The sequence below is a fragment of the Dendroctonus ponderosae genome, unplaced genomic scaffold, assembly GCF_020466585.1.
Source record: "Dendroctonus ponderosae isolate FM_Combo_2020 unplaced genomic scaffold, Dpon_F_20191213v2 Dpon_F_20191213_8, whole genome shotgun sequence".
Taxonomy (NCBI): domain Eukaryota; kingdom Metazoa; phylum Arthropoda; class Insecta; order Coleoptera; family Curculionidae; genus Dendroctonus; species Dendroctonus ponderosae.
The window spans coordinates 12,511,218-12,527,630 of record NW_026019016.1 but is presented as its reverse complement, the minus strand read 5'-3'; the positions used below and the strand labels follow the sequence as shown (position 1 = coordinate 12,527,630).

Sequence of the window (16,413 nt, the reverse complement as noted above, 5' to 3'; positions counted from 1 at the left end):
AAGAAGTTTGTAAAAAAATATATTACTAATATAATTATAACGTAATTATATATCGTTATACGTCACGATCACGTTCACTTTATTTACAGCAAAATACATTAAAGAGAGATAGACATAATCGCCGATCGGTTCCGTCAATAAACGAATCTTTACTGTTTGATTCGGTTTGAAGGAATTTTTAACCTTATCAGTTGGTAGCGAATTACTGGGTTGTCAGGTTGACGTTTGATTTATCGAATAGCTTTTATTTTTGCCTATAAACTTTTGCTAATTTTCCCATATCTCAATCGTATTTGTTAGCGTTGAGTCTTTGAGAGTCTCCAAAAGTGATCAAAGTATTCAAAGTTATTTTACTATTAGCGATTATTATTGATCTAAAACTAGATCTAGATTTTCATGACAACTTGGCAACAGGGCCAGTTTGACGGTTGATGACGTGCAACGGTTTTAGTTTTAGGTTAAGTATATGAATACATTTTCTCAGGTTTTTAGCCCGCTTTGTGCGCCTCTATTATGTAAAATGCCCTAAACTAGGCCGCTATCATCAACATAACATCCCTAAGTAGCGTAAAAGTGATCAGTTCAGAAGCGGTATTTACGAGCACAAAACCTCGTAGTCGGGGAAAGACAGTTCCTGACCGCCATAAGGGATGTAAACCACCCCGTGGCTGGGTTGCACCTTACCGATGGTAAGGGCCCCATCGTGGACAACCCTGCCCACATAGAGAGTTTCGCCGTCTTCTGATTGGCCCGCAGGAACGGCGCTGGGTGGTAGGCTGCCGCCGGAGGAAGCCTGCCATTGGCCAGGAAAATCGCACAAAACCTGAAACATTAGAGGGAATGAGAAATTGTCGAGGATTTTTTTAATGGACTTACCTCGTACTCCTGAATGGGGTTCTCGGCGCCGCCCCAAGCCACATAAGCCTGCCCATGGCTGGGGATTAACTTTCCTGGAATGAGGCCTCCGTTGAAGTTCGCCCTGATCACATAAATCGACTCGCCGTTGTCTTCTCCGCCTGCAAATGCACTTGGAGGCACTTGGCCCGAGCTGGCAGCCACCCAACATTGCCCGCCTGCCACTCCAGCAGATCTCGCTCCTCTTGAGCCTGGAAAAATCGGTAAAAATCCAGCTCTGCTTCGGAGGAAACACGCTTACTTTCTGGTGGTTGGATCACCCAGTTTCCGCTGGCGCCCCATCCAGTGCACACGCCAATGTACTCAATGCGCACCCTTTCTGGATCAGCCCATGAGAGGAATGGGGCTGGATCGCCTTCTCGGCCTACCGTGATGGTTCCGTCATCCCATCTGATCCAGAAGCCGCGAAATTCGCCGTCGCTTAGAATGTTGGGTGTTGGCGCTTCAGCCACCTCTGGTTTCGTTCGGTTTTTGCGGATAATCTGGAAATGTCAGAAAACGTAAAAGTGTGCACCCTAAATGAAGGGTTTTTCGCTGTCCGATAATTTATAACTTTGAAAGGGATTTTTCTTGGCGTAGCGGACAAATAATTTTTGGAATAAGAAAAATTTACTGCTTTCGGCGCCCTATTTGAACCTGCCGGGTTCAAATCGCGCCGAAAGCAGTAAATTTTTCTTATTCCAAAAATKATTTGTCCGCTACGCCAAGAAAAATCCCTTTCAGTTATTCCTCAATGGGAACGGGTCTCTAGATGTGAACCAACAACGAAGAGCGGTTTACAAACCCCGCGAAAATGTATGTTTTATAAAAAGCGACTATAAAACGGTCGATTCTTACATTCACAATTAGAACCGGTTTAGGTTTGTCAGCGCAATTAATGACCAAAGAACAGGTTCACATGACTACTTCATCTCCATCTATCTACTTCTTTGTCTAACTGATGGTTTTCTTTAAAAAATGCACTATTAAAGACTCATTAGCTGGTAAAGTGCCACTTATCGACCCCCCCAAACCTGTTTGGGGAATGTTTTCTGTACCAAACTTACCGATTTCGAATTGCCCCATCCTCCAAGGAACACTTCATACATGGGGTCCACTTCAGCTGCTTCATTGCTCAGCGCAATGTGGGCATCATGCGGCGCTTTGACTCTAAACTGCACCAGACCAGAGTCGTTGGGGAAGAAGCAATACTCAAGTTTGTCTTCGGTGGCAAGCTCTGAGAAAAAAGAGGTTTCTAAACTTTTTGGGTCGTTTTATTGCTTGATGGTTCGGGGATGAATAGAGGATGATCACACTCTCTAGAATATACAGAGTTTTTGGGCATTTGAAGCCAGCTTTCGTTGGCTTCGAGGTGATTTTTTCGGTCTTTAGAGTTTTTTAGCGTCCGAAAATTCTAAATAAAACTGATTTTTCGCGGCTTTAGCGGACAATCATTTTTGGAATAAGAAAAATTTAAAAATAAATTAAGTTCGCCGTGAATTTTAGCAAACTGCTCAAAGATTCCGAGTACCTGAAAGGGATTTTTCCCGGCTTTAGCGGACAAATAATTTTTGGAATTAGAAAAATTTACTGCTTTCGGCAGGACTTGAACTTCAACTCGGAATCTTTGAGCAGTTTGCTAAAATTCACCGCGGACTCTAAAATTTCAAATTTTAATAATTTTTAATTTTATTTAATGATAAATTGTCGCCAAAAAGGTTCAAATAGTTACATGAAAGTGCGCTTTCACAATGAATAATTTGTCTTCGTGCAAAGAAGAGCGGTTGATTTAATTTAGGGGCAACAAAAAATTGTTCCAGCCATTTTCGCAATATAATCCGCGATACTTATACCAAATACTTGGTTGGGCTGATTATGATTAACATAATCGGTTTTATCGCCAATTTTTTGCCTTGTATTTTACCCACATTTCATCAGTTTCTTGCTGGCATTCTGTGCTCGTGTATGTTTGGCTTTACATATAGGCATCTACTTATTTATAGCTTGACTGAAAAAGTTCGTGCCAACAGAAAAAATCGGTTGTTTCTCTAAGGATTTGTCTTTCGATGATCGTGCGAGCATGCAAAAGCTCGCAAGATTCCCAACGTTTAAAAATAGGTCAGCCAACTAGCCAGGCTAAGTGCAATCGATAAATGCGGAAATGTTTGCTTAGTAAATTTCTTTTTCCGCACAAAAACGACTTTGTGTATCCACTAAATTTGATGGCTTTACCAAAAACAGGGTCATTTTGGAAGGTTTATGCCAACACGCACACAACATTCAGCTAGACTATTAGGGTTTATTTTATTTTCTCCAATCGGCTTTTTCATGTTGCATTATCCTAATTTGTATTTTCTCAACTAGTCTCCACCTGTATTGGATTGGTTAATGAAGATGTATTTTCGCCTGGAAAGTTGTTCAACCAACACGCGATATTTCCATGATTTTGAAGCGTTTTCGCGGACTAAACAATGTGGAAATAAAGCAGGGGTGCAATCTAATTCACATCAAGCCGGCAAAGGGCCACACGAAATCTGATAGGAAATTGTCCTGGGTTGGTTTGTGCGAAATATTTTTTTAACTTGCTCCTGCACGATGCGATAACTTGTTCTACAAAGAAACCGGGTTTTTATTGCTGCCACGCAAACTGAAGCAGTGAAATTTCCTAGTGGCAGGAAATTAAAAGTACATATTTATTTTGCTTTGCTGCAGTTAAATTAATAAAACTGTTTTGCTGCGGGTTTCAGTCGCGTTTGTTTAAAAAAATGTGCATAAACAGCCGACATTGGAATGTTCCCAGAGGCGCACTCAACAGCCCAGATGGCATTTTCAAAGAATTTAATTCTTTTCAAGTGTCTGATGATACAGTTTCGGTTATAGGATGGACATTGGACTTTATTGGAATTTTTATCGCAAAAGTTAGTCGCCCCTGCTGCCATGATCCTACTCTTAATTAACAATTTATTAGCTGAATACCATTACTCAATGACTGCACTACTAAAAATAGCAAATTATGTGCAATAAACAAGTCGTTATAGTCATCAACCGTCCATAGAAGGTTGCTCATTCACTGTTTTGTAACGACTTTGATTGTTTCACTTCAGCTCAGGATTTATTCGGCATAATTTTGGGAAAGTAAAAATGCCAGTCGCGTTCCAAGCAGTTGCAGAAGATAACGGGAAATCGAACGATTTGCACCTAATCAACGATTCAACGCGAAGCCGGATGGCTGTTTGGAATTAAAAATAACCTGCAACCGAGCGTGAAAGTTACAAGATGAAATTATGAAACAGTGCAGGAATGCGAACCGTCCGCCGCCGGCCAGTTCAAAGATCAATGTTTTTTCAATTCTCTTTAAAACAACGACCGAAACGCAATGAAAACCCCGACAAAATCAACGCAGTTGCAAACCTTTCAACTTTTTCCTATGGAAAACTTACCGATGTTACTCATTTTGAACACTGTACGATATACGAAAATACTCGAAACAACACAGGCGATCCTCGATCAAAAACTGAACACGTAGCGACTCAGCGGGCCCCGTTTATAAAATTAACGTTTGCGCTCTTCGAGTTGGTTCGATGGGTCCACCAAATGGGGGGACCCAAGGGGAGCCTTGCATTGTCACTTCTAATTCTGTGCGATGACCAGGGGAGTCATTGAAAAGCTATTGGAAGTGATTACGTTTTCTGACGAAAGATTTGCTTCTCAATGGGCTGAGGAATTCGCGTGTACAAGAGGTGGAAGTTGAGACTGAGAATCGCACCACTTCGTAGATGATTCATCTTTGATTAGTCAATTGCTGTTGGATCTTGCCGGTTTTTTGAAGAAAAGTTTTGAGTCTTCACAGCCATCAACACCCGTTAAATTGGGGAAATCGATAGCTTTGAAGGTGTTTCAGATGGGTGGCAACTTGGGCGAAATTCTGGGGGGTTTTTCCAAAATAAAACTTAAAGTCCACTAGGAAGAAATCGATTTTAAGACCATTGACTAAAAAGCGCCAAAATATTAGATGACAAATTCGAATTCCCCAGCAATTCCTCTTAACCATCTGGATGAATCATCGCAATTTACTCACTATTTTATAAATAATCCCAGTTGCAAGGTTTACGCGTGTGCCACTCTGTATATGTACAGTTGGAAAAGCGTCTCATCAACAGTATTAACACTGATCGTCATCAAACTACAGAAACAGTGAAGAAACAGCTTTGAAGGAGGTCACAACTCACACACAACAAATAACGTATTTACGCTAATTGTTAACTTGTGATTTGCGTTGCGTAAACACCTTAACCATGTGGGCAAACCGATTTACTCATACCACTCAATATGGTAATTAATGGGACTAATTTGTCTTCCATTAGTGCTTGTTATCAGCAAGGGTTTCAATCCCAAACTATTGTTGTTGGTAAAACACTCAACATAAGGAAAATGTTTCAGTGTGAAAGCGCATCAAAATTGTTTTGTTTCTAAGTCAAGTTTCTTGTATCATCTGGCGGATTTTTGACTTCCTCCTTGCACCAAGTTACGAATTTTTAATACTCGGCTTGTACCAAGAGATTTTCCACCTTTTAAATTCAATTGCACACCAATTCTTCTACACTCTAGTCTCTTCTTTTGATTTTGATGAAATTTTGTGGAATTGTTAACTCAAGTTTCCCAAGAATCACGGAGATTTCGAGGTTCTTCCTTGGCTTAGTTTGGAAGTCACGATTTTTTTATTCTCTTGTAGCATCAGATTTTCCACTCTTAATTTATCTCAATTTATTAACATACTCTTTTTTAGGTTCTTTTGATAACGATAGCAGAAAATAGCTATCGAAACATCAAGGTAATTTTTTAAATTAATTTCTCTACTAATTGGAATTTTCTCTTACAGCTTGAGCCTAAGTGTGTCGCAGGATACCCTCTAGGTGATGGTTCTTGATTACTTTTTGATAAATAATTCGTTTGCGATTATTGCGAAATAGGAGCACTAACTATTTATCAATCTCTAATAGAAGACGTGAGGAAATTCTGTCTTTTTTAAAGACAAAAATCCCAACAAGAAGTTTGTAAAAAAATGAATCCGCCTCAACAATATAGAACTTATCTACAAATGTTCTTATTAATGCGCTTACCTTTGACACTGTTGCTCTTACGTTATTTAACATATTTTTTCATGAACAGATTATGTAATGGGGGGTAATGATGGGCCTGTAATTTGTGTTTCAATCCAAAACTCTTCAATGTTGCAAAAATTCTATTAAAAAATTGCCTATTCACACTTTGCCAGTAAACTTATAATATTTCTTATAATGGTCGTACATAATTTTAAACATTTCCGTGGACGCGTTCGATAGCACCCGCATCAGGTAGGAAATGGCGTGATGATCGCACAGGGATATCAAGCTGTATACGCAGTTGTTCAAATGAAGCTAAAACAATTAAAGAAAAATCATCAGCTCCGATTATAAAACAGCCTTTGAACAGCCCACCTTCACCTCGGGATACAGATTAATGCGCTCGTATTGCTCGAGAATGTCTGCAATCAAAAACACAGCGGTTCGTCCCATGTCCCGTTTGCAAGCCACCAGACTTTTGGTGAGTTTCTCAAATCGATGCACACAGTCTGAGGCGGTTTTCACCTCGATTTTATCCGCGCTACTCTTATCTGAGTTGCTTCTGTTTGTAATGGCTTTCAACAGCCCTCTGTACTGCTGCAGGTATACGGGAAGTCGGGCCATTACTATGGCATTTCTGGCTTTCAAAAACATCTCCAGAACGGAAATGGATAAGTTGAAGGCGGCCTCGAAGTCCTTTACGCAGTTTTTCATTAGAATCATCGGTGCCATCAGTAACATATCCACTAAAGGCGGCGACAAAATGAACTGAAATCAACAAAGCCCTGTTTTAAAGCTGTATGCAAAATGTCCCTAAACCTACATGTTGGGTCTGTAAAACACGCTGCAGCAAATTAATAATGCTTTCTAAAGGCGCCTGAGTCGCAGAGCTGTTTAGCAACGGCAAAAGCCGGGAAATCAGCCTCTCCAGTGCTCTTTGATAAATGTTCATTTTAATAGCGTTTACATCGCAAGCCAGTATAGATTCCCATGTCTTCAGGTGTTGAACCAACTGCGTGCTGCTCTGGCTTTTAACCGCCTCTTCCTAAAATAGTTTGATCGATAACTCAAAAAAATCCTTATGAATATCCCAGAAACTTACAGTTGAATCCCCCAAGTCCTGCATTATCACCTGGAATTCCTGAATTGGTATCTGGCTAACAACCAAGCTGACCAAATGCGCAAAGTTCGGGTCCATATTAATCCGCTTACAGCTGTTCCATATTTTCAAAACCATGTCGTCTTTTACACAGTCGAGTTGTGTCCGGTTTTGCAACAGCAAAATGAAAAGCATCAGACATCCATACTTGTTCTCTTCGCATATGTTTGCCAGTGCATATTCGATGTATGATTCCAATTTTTCGACTAGCCTAATTAGAGTTTCCGACTCTTTTTCCGCTGAAAAGTAGTGTTTCAGACAAATGGCGTACACTTCCACCAGATAATCAGACTGGCAGACCAACTTTGATAGTTTTTTCAGGATTTTTTCTTTGTATCTGTTTATCTCATCCTTTAATGCCGCGTCGAGTTTCGACTTTTTCACCTAAAACATCCCCCATATAAAACTATGATTATGGTAGTTTCAAATGTTACCACACCTTATTGATAGCCTGCAACACCACTAAACAAGCGCTCAAATGCTTGGGCTTTTCCAATTTTTTTGCTATTGAAGATATTAAGGGTTCAGCACTTGATATCGAGCTCTCGTCTTTAAAAGCGTTGTCGATTACTAAAGAGAACAACAGGCAATATCTGGCGAAATTGCTTAGAACTTGTGCGCCCAGAGTGTGAAGATTGAACAGTTCGCTTAGAGGCCACTTGTAAGCCTGTACGATTCCTAGAAAGAAATTTGAAATTTAGAATACGTGGATACGGAAAACTAGCACTTGCGATTCGAATGAAGCATACCAATAATAAGGTCCTCAAGCTCGGTTTTTACAGTATCCGAACAGGCATCGATGTCCCTGTTCAAAGCCATTAAAAACAGCAGCATACATTTTTGTATGTGACTTTCGCTGTAAATTAAAGGCAACTTCTTCAGAATGCCCAAATTAATCCTAAGCTGGGTTTCCTTGCTTTTGAGAGCAGACAAACAAGTGTGTTCTGGAGTTTCAAAAATACTTTTCGCCCTTTCTACAATGCCTGTCATATCGAAAGTTTTGCTGCTGGTGAAAAACGCATCGTTTCCAAAAAGAGAAAACACCATCGAGCTGAAAAAGCGCCGGTTATTAGAGGAATTATAATGTTGAAAAAAATTCAGGCCCCACCTCATAGGCTTGCCCCCTTCGAGGTCCATTTTTCGCTTCCTAGTAAAAAGCTTGTTGATTTTCGACAATGCAACATACGCCATAGCATTACATAAATTAATGGAGTCTTTCACGTGGTTTTCCGCAAATAGCTTCTGATTTTCCATTAGATGCTCTGCCAAAAGAGTTAAAGAAACGGTGTCCATCTTGGGGAAAATTGCATTGACTACGAATTTGTCCTTTACGAGTTCTTCCCATGTGTCGTCCAGATGGGCTGTTATGATCGTTGCGATGTTGTTGAGAACGTCTTCGCTTGGCTTCTTCTCCAAGACTACCATGGCCTTGGCTTTTTGAATGTAGAGCTTTTGCTACGATAAAAACTGTTAATCACTTGATAGCTGCAGATTGACCGGGAGTTACCAATAGTGTTTTGCAGGGGTATTTTCCGAAATTAGATATTCTTTGCTCAATCGTCTGCCATTCTTTCACGTCCATGTATGACTGTAAATACGTTAAATCTGTTGCTGAATGAGTTCTGTCCGGTTGAGTAGGAACTTGAACCTCATTGTTAATGGAATAATAGGCGAGGGTAGCGTAGATTTCCGCCCATACGTAGGCTAAACTAAGAAATGTCCTCATTGTAACCTGATTCTGAAACGATTATTAATACAGTCTAGATATTCGAAATCGAACTTGAATCCTTACATGTTCCCTTTGGAGGAGTGAGGCTCCAAAGCATTTTAAAATGGACCTCAGTTCGTCTAAACCGCTCACAAATTTAGTGACGACGTTTTGAGGAATTGCGTGATCTGCTATACGGATGCTCTGCAGTAGGCAGGTGGTTAGAGAGCCTAATAACTCCAAGAAGACAAAGCCATTTGAGTCTGAAAATGCCAACACATCTTCATTATCAAGTTTCGAAAGTTGCTTGCTTTTTGACCTTTATCGTCAAAATCTCCACGTGAAAATTCTTCAACGGTGTTCTTCAAATGGTGCAGCATCGTCTTGAACACATTGATGACTTGCCAACTGGCTAATTGAATCAGGCAGCTCGTAAAATAGGCCAGAATGTTTTCAGTGAAAACGTCCCCAACAGGCAAAATTTCTCGGGGCGAAGTCGCTACATCGCGTTCTCCGTTAAACTCAAATACCTGCGTTACGTCCGGGGCAGCGTTGGAAATAAAAGCCCATTTTAGGGCCGGAATTAGTTTGGAAACTAAGTTTTCCACTCTGTGCAACTTTGCAAACACCTCAAATATTGCAATAACGACTTTTTCATAAAGCGCCTCACACTTGTGGTGGTTTCTCAGCATAACGAAGACCGCAAGGCTGCTGATCAGCGGCTCAATCAACAGCGGATTGATTGAAATGCATTTTATGATTATTTCAAAGACCGTAGAATTCAAGATGTTTAGGGCCATAAGCGATTTCAACATTTTTCTTAGAAACTCCGTTTGGGACAGCTTGGCCACCACACTATCGTCAAAATTCCTCGCACTCAGTGCATCTAAAAGTTCAAGCAAAACTTGCAATGATTTGCTGAGCTGTATGGAAAGTGTCCGCTTAAAAGGTGTCTTAATTCGAAAGTCCGCAGATACATCAAACTTCAGTAAATGTACCAACAAAATGAAGCACTTGAAGGAGTATTGTGAGTCTTTGCTAGTGGAACAGAACGCGGAAAAAAACAGCTTAAAACTGGTTGCGGTAGGAGAGTCATTTGCTCTAAACCCCGACACTAAGTGTTTAAATACAGATTTAGGCAGGGGCGTTAGGTTGTGCTCTGTTCCATTTGCTGTGTTTTCATCGTCGAAAATTCGGTCGAAAAACGACTGGAACTCGTTAAAATGTCCATACAGCAAGCACTGAAAATAAATTCGATATTGCTGCGTCAGTGACGGTAATCACAAACTTACCCTTTCAATGATTTTCACAGTCTCAAGGAAAACGTGTGAGTTGCCGTGGAATTGCAACACTTTGCCCACAAAAGCATCATACAACGTGGTTAAAAATTGCTTGGAAAACCCGTCTATATCAACTAAGTGCTTGCAGAATAAAAACGGCGTTTCAAAGAACTCTAGAAAGCTGGATTCGGTATTGAGGTTTTCTAGAGAACAAGCCAGCAGTCGACAGTACATCTCTAAGTTGTACTTGAAATATTGCTGGAAAACTTTTTTGCTGCACAAAAGTTGCACAGATTTCAGGATTTTCTCTTTGTGATCGACATTCTGTATCGATATTTGTGAGACATTTTTATCTAGAAGGGCGTTTTGAAAAACCTAAAAAATATATTAATTTAAAAAAACGGCGAAATGTCTATACGAAAATTTACTGCGTTCCCCAGACGAGTTTTATTGCCTTTTTAGCACAGTAAACGGTAGTAGGATTTTGTATACACTTCAGATAAATAAACAATTGTAATCTGTAAATATACCAAACACGTGGTTTTCCACTTTAAAATTCATCTTAAACAAACGCTTGGTATATTTAGCTGTTCCCACATTTTTGTGGGGTAAAAACGGTTTTTTCGGTTCAAAATTAAGATTGTGTTTGTGCGTTTTCTATAGACTCGACATTAAGTGCTGCGCTAGAAGCACTGAAAATCTTGCCTAGAGGTTTACTGTATGATTTTAATTACCTGCATAATGCTAAACATATCGTCATTCGTAATACAGTTTTGCGTAAGATCCATAAATTCGCCTGATGCAAGCCAGGTGATGATATGGTCCCAAAGAGCCCCATTTTCGATAGAATGTTCTTTGGAGGAAACACTGACGATCCACTTTAAAAGTAAAGCCTCTTTATGCTGAACGACAAACTCTGGCGATTTAAGAGCATTTTCAGCTATTCTGAGCCGTTTTCCAAGGGGCTCTTCGTCGTTATTTAGGGCTTGTAGCAGGGCTAAAATATGTATAGGTTAGGTTTTTAACCGGGCCGAATTGAGCAACTAGGGCTATGACAACGGGTTAATACCGCAAATTCATATTACCTTGCGAAAGAGCCATCACTGGAACGTTTTCTAGCTTCTTGTTTAAGAAAGAATTAAAAAGCAAGTTAACCACGTTTTTCAAACAGATAAACAACCTGCAAGGTGTATTTAAATCTACTGAAGAGCAGGGTTGCCAGGTTCGAAAATCGCGTTTCGGTAGATAAGCTCGGCACTTTTCGGTAGAAATCGGTAGACTCTTTTTAAAAACTTAGTTTTATATTCAATTTTTAAACTTACAGAAATACTAAAATAAACATGAGTTAATAGGTATATTTATAATATTTTTCAAACATTACAACACATTGTTAACAAAAATCAAATAAACACCCTGTTTGTCGGCCGAAAAATAAGCTCTTAAAGTATCGCCGCCAAGCCGACTAATGGCATGGTGCATGGTTTACGATATATTATCATCTTTATGATCTATAGATCATAAAATAAAAAAAATATATTTATATGATCTATAGATCATAAAACTTCATTCAAAACATTCATTTTATGTTTGAAAAAGAACTCTAAAATAGGTGTGTTAAAATAAAAGGTCTGCTATTACCAACGTACTTTGATCACGAAGGGAAATATGTTACATTATTTTAAGTAATTTACGGAATTTTTTTTACTTTTATTTGTTACTTTTCGGTAGAAATCTGCATGGTATCGGTAGATCTGGCATCTCTGCCACGACTACTCACTATTGAGAGAAACAGAGAACGAAACTGGTTGCCTTTTTCTAAATTGCACAACTGGATCTAACCCTAGACCACAGAACATACCCCCTTTTTGGGGGATATTTTGTGCCCTAGATTTTTGATCCTAACCTAACTCTGTCAGGTTTATCGTCGTTATATTGTTGTCAGTCGTATTTTGCTTGGATATTTTGGCGTCAGTTAATGGACGAGTCAGAGGATCAGAATTGGTCTGTAGATTGCTCGGACGATGAGCTGAAGAACTGCTCAGATCCTTGGGAACCAAAACCCGAGGAAATCGATCTAATGTACAGTTTACTGAATAAGGGCGAACTGCCCGAACTGAAGTGGAAGTGTCCTGGATACAGAACTCCTTCGCCAGAGCGAAGAGAGGCTCCAAAAGAAGAAAATGAGTCGAAAAAGTATGTAACTTCATTCGTTACCTGGTGTCGATGAAACTTAATGTTTCACTTCTTTCGATCAAAAGAACAACACAGTCTTTACCAGCAAGCACTTGCCAAATCTGTTTTTACAAGAACCTTGTCTTTCAGACAGGATGAACAAGATGATTTTGATTTCATGGATGAAATGACGTCGCCCAAGTTGAAAATTCGAAGCAAAGGAGCGGACACATTAAAAGGCAGTGCTAAAAAGAAAACGACTTCGTTGGATGGCGTTATAAATAACATGAGAAGGCACCACTTGCTGCCCTCGTCAACGAAGTAACTCCTGTGGGAAAACAGGGCAATCATTACAAAGACACTCAAATGCTTTTCAACGAGGTTTTATTAAAGTCAAGACACTTCTTCTCCTAAAAATAGCTGTAAAAGAGTGACTTAAATATGTTTAATCTAAACAGTTTATAACTCTCATAAGCGTGCTGATAATACTTGTCTAAAAGTATGTACTTCTCGAATGAATATACGGAATACTAGAGCAACCGTGAGTTAGTTGTGTTGAACCACAGGTATGAAAATAGTTAAACAATCAGACTACATGAACTAATCCTTTTGAACCTTTTTGGCATCAAAATAATTTAGTTAGAAATGATAAAATGCCACAGTATCAGAGCCTATCTTTGCGGCGGTGGTTTTGGCTTAGGCATTTTCCCTAAAAGTCCTTGGATCTCCTTTTTCTCGTCGTAGGTTTTCCACAGTTCGAACAAATTCATAATATTCTTTCCGATCTCCTGAATCTTCTCCAGGTCGACGTTCAGTTCGGCGAACCACGTTTTTTGGTCCTTTTGCAATATAACACAAGCGATTCCTAGACAACCTGGGAAAGGAGAGTGAGTTAGGAGGGCGAACTGGTCAGAGTAAAATAAACCCACCTATGGCTATTTGGTATGGCGGGTATAAAAGACACACATCGGTTCGAAGAGAGTCGTTGACTATTCGCCAAGCGAGAGTTAGGAGTTGTTCTTCATGCCCAATGTCTTGGACTAGTTGGAGCAACGGCCTATACGGCTGATAAACTATGAGACAACAATCCAAGTTTTCGAGCAGATAAAATTCACACTCGAGAATGTGATTTGTTCTGTAAGGGAACTCCTGGCTGTACGCGTACCCAAACTTGTTTTTAACTATAAACACTGCGGCTTAGACACTCTCTGATTGAGTTTCGATTCTGGAATACTTACTGACTGTTTGGCACGTGCTGATAAGCCTAGTGTTAGAGATAACGCCAAATTCCTCCACTTTAGAAGCCAGGAAAATGCACGTGGGGGCCAGGAGAAGCGGGTCGATACACTTCAAGGAATTTCGGGCATAAAATCGCTTGAAGTATACAGTCGCCGTCGCTATAACTTGCTGCCGCAGCTTCAACTGTTCACCCAAAGTTTGAATAACTAAAAATGAGCAGTTAGTGGCAAAACCAGTCACATTTGAAACACCCTCGTACCACTTGAAAAGAAAATAAATATTTTTTGGTACTCTTCATCTGTTAATATAGCCAGATCATGCTGTCTTTCGCGAACCAAGTCTTGCTTGTCTAGAATCCATTGTTGACTGAAATTACCAACATTTAACTAGTACATGTTTCGTTGCATAAATACAGCTAGAGCGCTTAAACTCCAGCACGAATTTTTTAGATAATTGTCCCTTACTTATGTGAGCTTTGCCAAAAGTTGCCAGCCATTTGTATGTAAATGTTGATCTACTTAACGATCCTCGCTAGCTTAAGTGAACCGCCCGCACTGGTAAATTTCAATTTGATGGACACGCGCTAATTTTATGCGACTAGGAAAATCAACGGGCATATACTTAATTGATTATCGCTGGTTAAGAGATATTTAAATGGCAAAATCAAAACAAACTCCGGCAACGAAAACATAACCTCATGGTGTCACGGCTGTCACATTTAGTCTAAAGGGGCGGACAGGCGGATTTTTAATTCCTGTCAGCGGGTTGTCCGAGTGGGACAAGGCAATGAATAAAGGCATTGTTAGAGAGAGATGACGATCTTGGTTGGTCTGATTGTTTTCCTAGGCCACGATTTTCTATTTCTATTTGAATTCTACAAGTTTTACTTTCAACATCTATACATTACCTGGAAACATTATGTGAAACTTGCATGTTGTTGACATTTTGAGAAAATTTTCATTTTTTCAAAAAATTGACCTCCACCCTTGGAAAAATTTCGGCCAAAAATCAAAATTTCACATGCGTGTTTTTTGAGCTCAATCGATTCCTTTCGACGTAAGAAGGTCACAAATATGCATTTATAAAGTGTTTGGATCAAAAATGAGGAAAAATCGTCTGCTAAAGATCGTGAACGCTCAAAAAACGCTTAAAATGTACCGAAAATGTCTATTATTTCGGATCTGAAACTTCTAGCATGTTTTTCAATGAGTTCGATGCATTCCTCGTGTCCGTGAGCTGAAACTGATGTAAAATTTAGGACATTTTGAGACAATTTTCATTTTTTCAAAAAATTGTCAGCAGCTTCTGAACCAATCACAGATTCTCGTGAGACAAATAGGCTTCACAACAAGACATGTTACTAGTGTGGCGCGGTGTCGCTGTATCAATACAGCAAGTGTCGGTGTCGCTGTGTGAACACCTGAAAACCCACTGTGTTACCCAGGCCTACTAGGACTAACCATTTTTCCGACTCAGCCAGTTTCTTTTTAAGTTTCCCAATAACTTGGGCATTTGAAATGAAAACAGCACAAATTAAAAGCCAGCTTATTAAATAAAACAGTTTTCATTTATTTTAGAATTAGTTTATCCATATGTGATATAACACTGATCAAGGTGATTTCACGTTGGCCCACACCCTAAAACTATGACTTAACGTAATTTCAAATTAAGATCCGAAATCATTTTCAATACATCTATTCTTCAGGTCCTGTTCGTCTGAATCGTTGCAAGCGATTCGTCATTAAATCCAGTTTTCCAATTGAATTTTTGCTGAATTTATGGTGGTTTTCGTAACGAAAATTTGAAAAATCTGGATTTTATTCGATATCGCCGTCTCAGCGTTGGTCTTTGAATATATTCGCAAACATGCAGTTAAATTCGAAAAAATATCAGTGGTCCTCGGTGAAATACACATTTTTTAAAGGCGAAACCCATAGGTAGGAGCTACTGTATATAAAGATTCTTATTTACAGTTGAAATATAATATATTTGTTAAATTTCATTTACTTAACGGCAACTGGCCGAAGACAGTTGATGAACTGGACTGTTGAAGACCCCGCTAAACAACCATCTTCTTGGGCTGCTTAGTTGAATTTCAATGGCTTCAAGCAAGCCACCAACAATATTGTTGCTATTGAATTAGTCGAGAGTTGTCTGAGGGTTTTTCAGTGAAGAATTGTGCGAATTTTGGTGTTTAGATTTTCGTGGACAGGGAGGAAATTTAGACCGCACCTGTTTAGGTGAGTTCTTAACACTTTAAAACATTTGCAACTATTTGCTTGGCCACATTTTCCCCCTGTATACAATGCTTGTTTCTATCATGCTTCTTCTACATCGAACCGGGTGCCAACAATTCTAATATATGAACATTAATAACTGTTTTATTCGGCTGGTAGCAGTGAGAAGCAACATTGCAGAAACGCTTTGTATATGAATGATTGTCAGCGCCTCTCTTTGGACATGGTTTAGATTAAGGCAACCCCTTGTATAGACGGGAAATCTGCGCCTAAAAGTTGGGCGAGAATTCTTTATTTAACGCGACTAAGAAATGTGAACTGTGTAAGTTTGGTTTAAAGGGCCGATTGGCTTCAACAGGAGAAAAGGAAAGCGGAATATTTAATTTCTTTAACGGGGGGTTTCGACATTGCTTATCAGTTGCGTTATTTGGGAAGGAGCAAATCTTTGAACAACCCTTAGACACATTGCACGAAAGTTCAATTCCCATTCGAAGATAGTTGGTTTCGATAATTTAGTTAGATAAATTAAACGACTGGTTGGCTGGAAAATCGCATTCAAAAACTTGCCAAGTGTGCGAGTGTTTTGAGAGATTGTTTGGATAGAACGTGCACAGCCAACAAG

General features: G+C 39.5%; 4 protein-coding genes across 4 annotated transcripts; 1 reads left to right on the top strand and 3 right to left on the bottom strand.

Moving 5' to 3' along the window:
- Positions 1-224: 224 nt before the first annotated feature.
- LOC109541977 (C3 and PZP-like alpha-2-macroglobulin domain-containing protein 8) lies at positions 225-4,449 on the bottom strand. Its single transcript, XM_048669442.1, has 5 exons — positions 4,335-4,449; positions 1,962-2,131; positions 1,157-1,397; positions 877-1,106; positions 225-823 (listed from the first exon to the last, which is right to left on the bottom strand). Exons 1-5 carry the CDS (start codon positions 4,345-4,347, stop codon positions 596-598), a joined length of 882 nt encoding a protein of 293 aa, XP_048525399.1. The 5' UTR covers positions 4,348-4,449; the 3' UTR covers positions 225-595.
- A 1,674-nt stretch (positions 4,450-6,123) lies between these two features.
- Positions 6,124-11,359, bottom strand: LOC109541974. Its single transcript, XM_019910992.2, has 13 exons — positions 11,229-11,359; positions 10,878-11,140; positions 10,156-10,518; positions 9,183-10,104; positions 8,948-9,126; positions 8,663-8,893; positions 8,264-8,610; positions 7,905-8,206; positions 7,595-7,833; positions 7,099-7,539; positions 6,820-7,041; positions 6,372-6,764; positions 6,124-6,311 (listed from the first exon to the last, which is right to left on the bottom strand). Exons 1-13 carry the CDS (start codon positions 11,242-11,244, stop codon positions 6,156-6,158), a joined length of 4,074 nt encoding a protein of 1,357 aa, XP_019766551.2. The 5' UTR covers positions 11,245-11,359; the 3' UTR covers positions 6,124-6,155.
- Positions 11,360-11,994: 635 nt separating this feature from the next.
- On the top strand, positions 11,995-12,854 carry LOC109541979 (PAXIP1-associated glutamate-rich protein 1). Its single transcript, XM_019910998.2, has 2 exons — positions 11,995-12,336; positions 12,466-12,854. Exons 1-2 carry the CDS (start codon positions 12,119-12,121, stop codon positions 12,638-12,640), a joined length of 393 nt encoding a protein of 130 aa, XP_019766557.2. The 5' UTR covers positions 11,995-12,118; the 3' UTR covers positions 12,641-12,854.
- On the bottom strand, positions 12,683-14,266 carry LOC109541978 (cyclin-C). The gene is made up of 5 exons (XM_019910997.2): positions 14,019-14,266; positions 13,814-13,920; positions 13,554-13,760; positions 13,245-13,496; positions 12,683-13,189 (listed from the first exon to the last, which is right to left on the bottom strand). The coding sequence occupies exons 1-5, from the start codon at positions 14,048-14,050 to the stop codon at positions 12,987-12,989; spliced, it is 801 nt and encodes a 266-aa protein (XP_019766556.1). The 5' UTR covers positions 14,051-14,266; the 3' UTR covers positions 12,683-12,986.
- Positions 14,267-16,413: the final 2,147 nt, after the last annotated feature.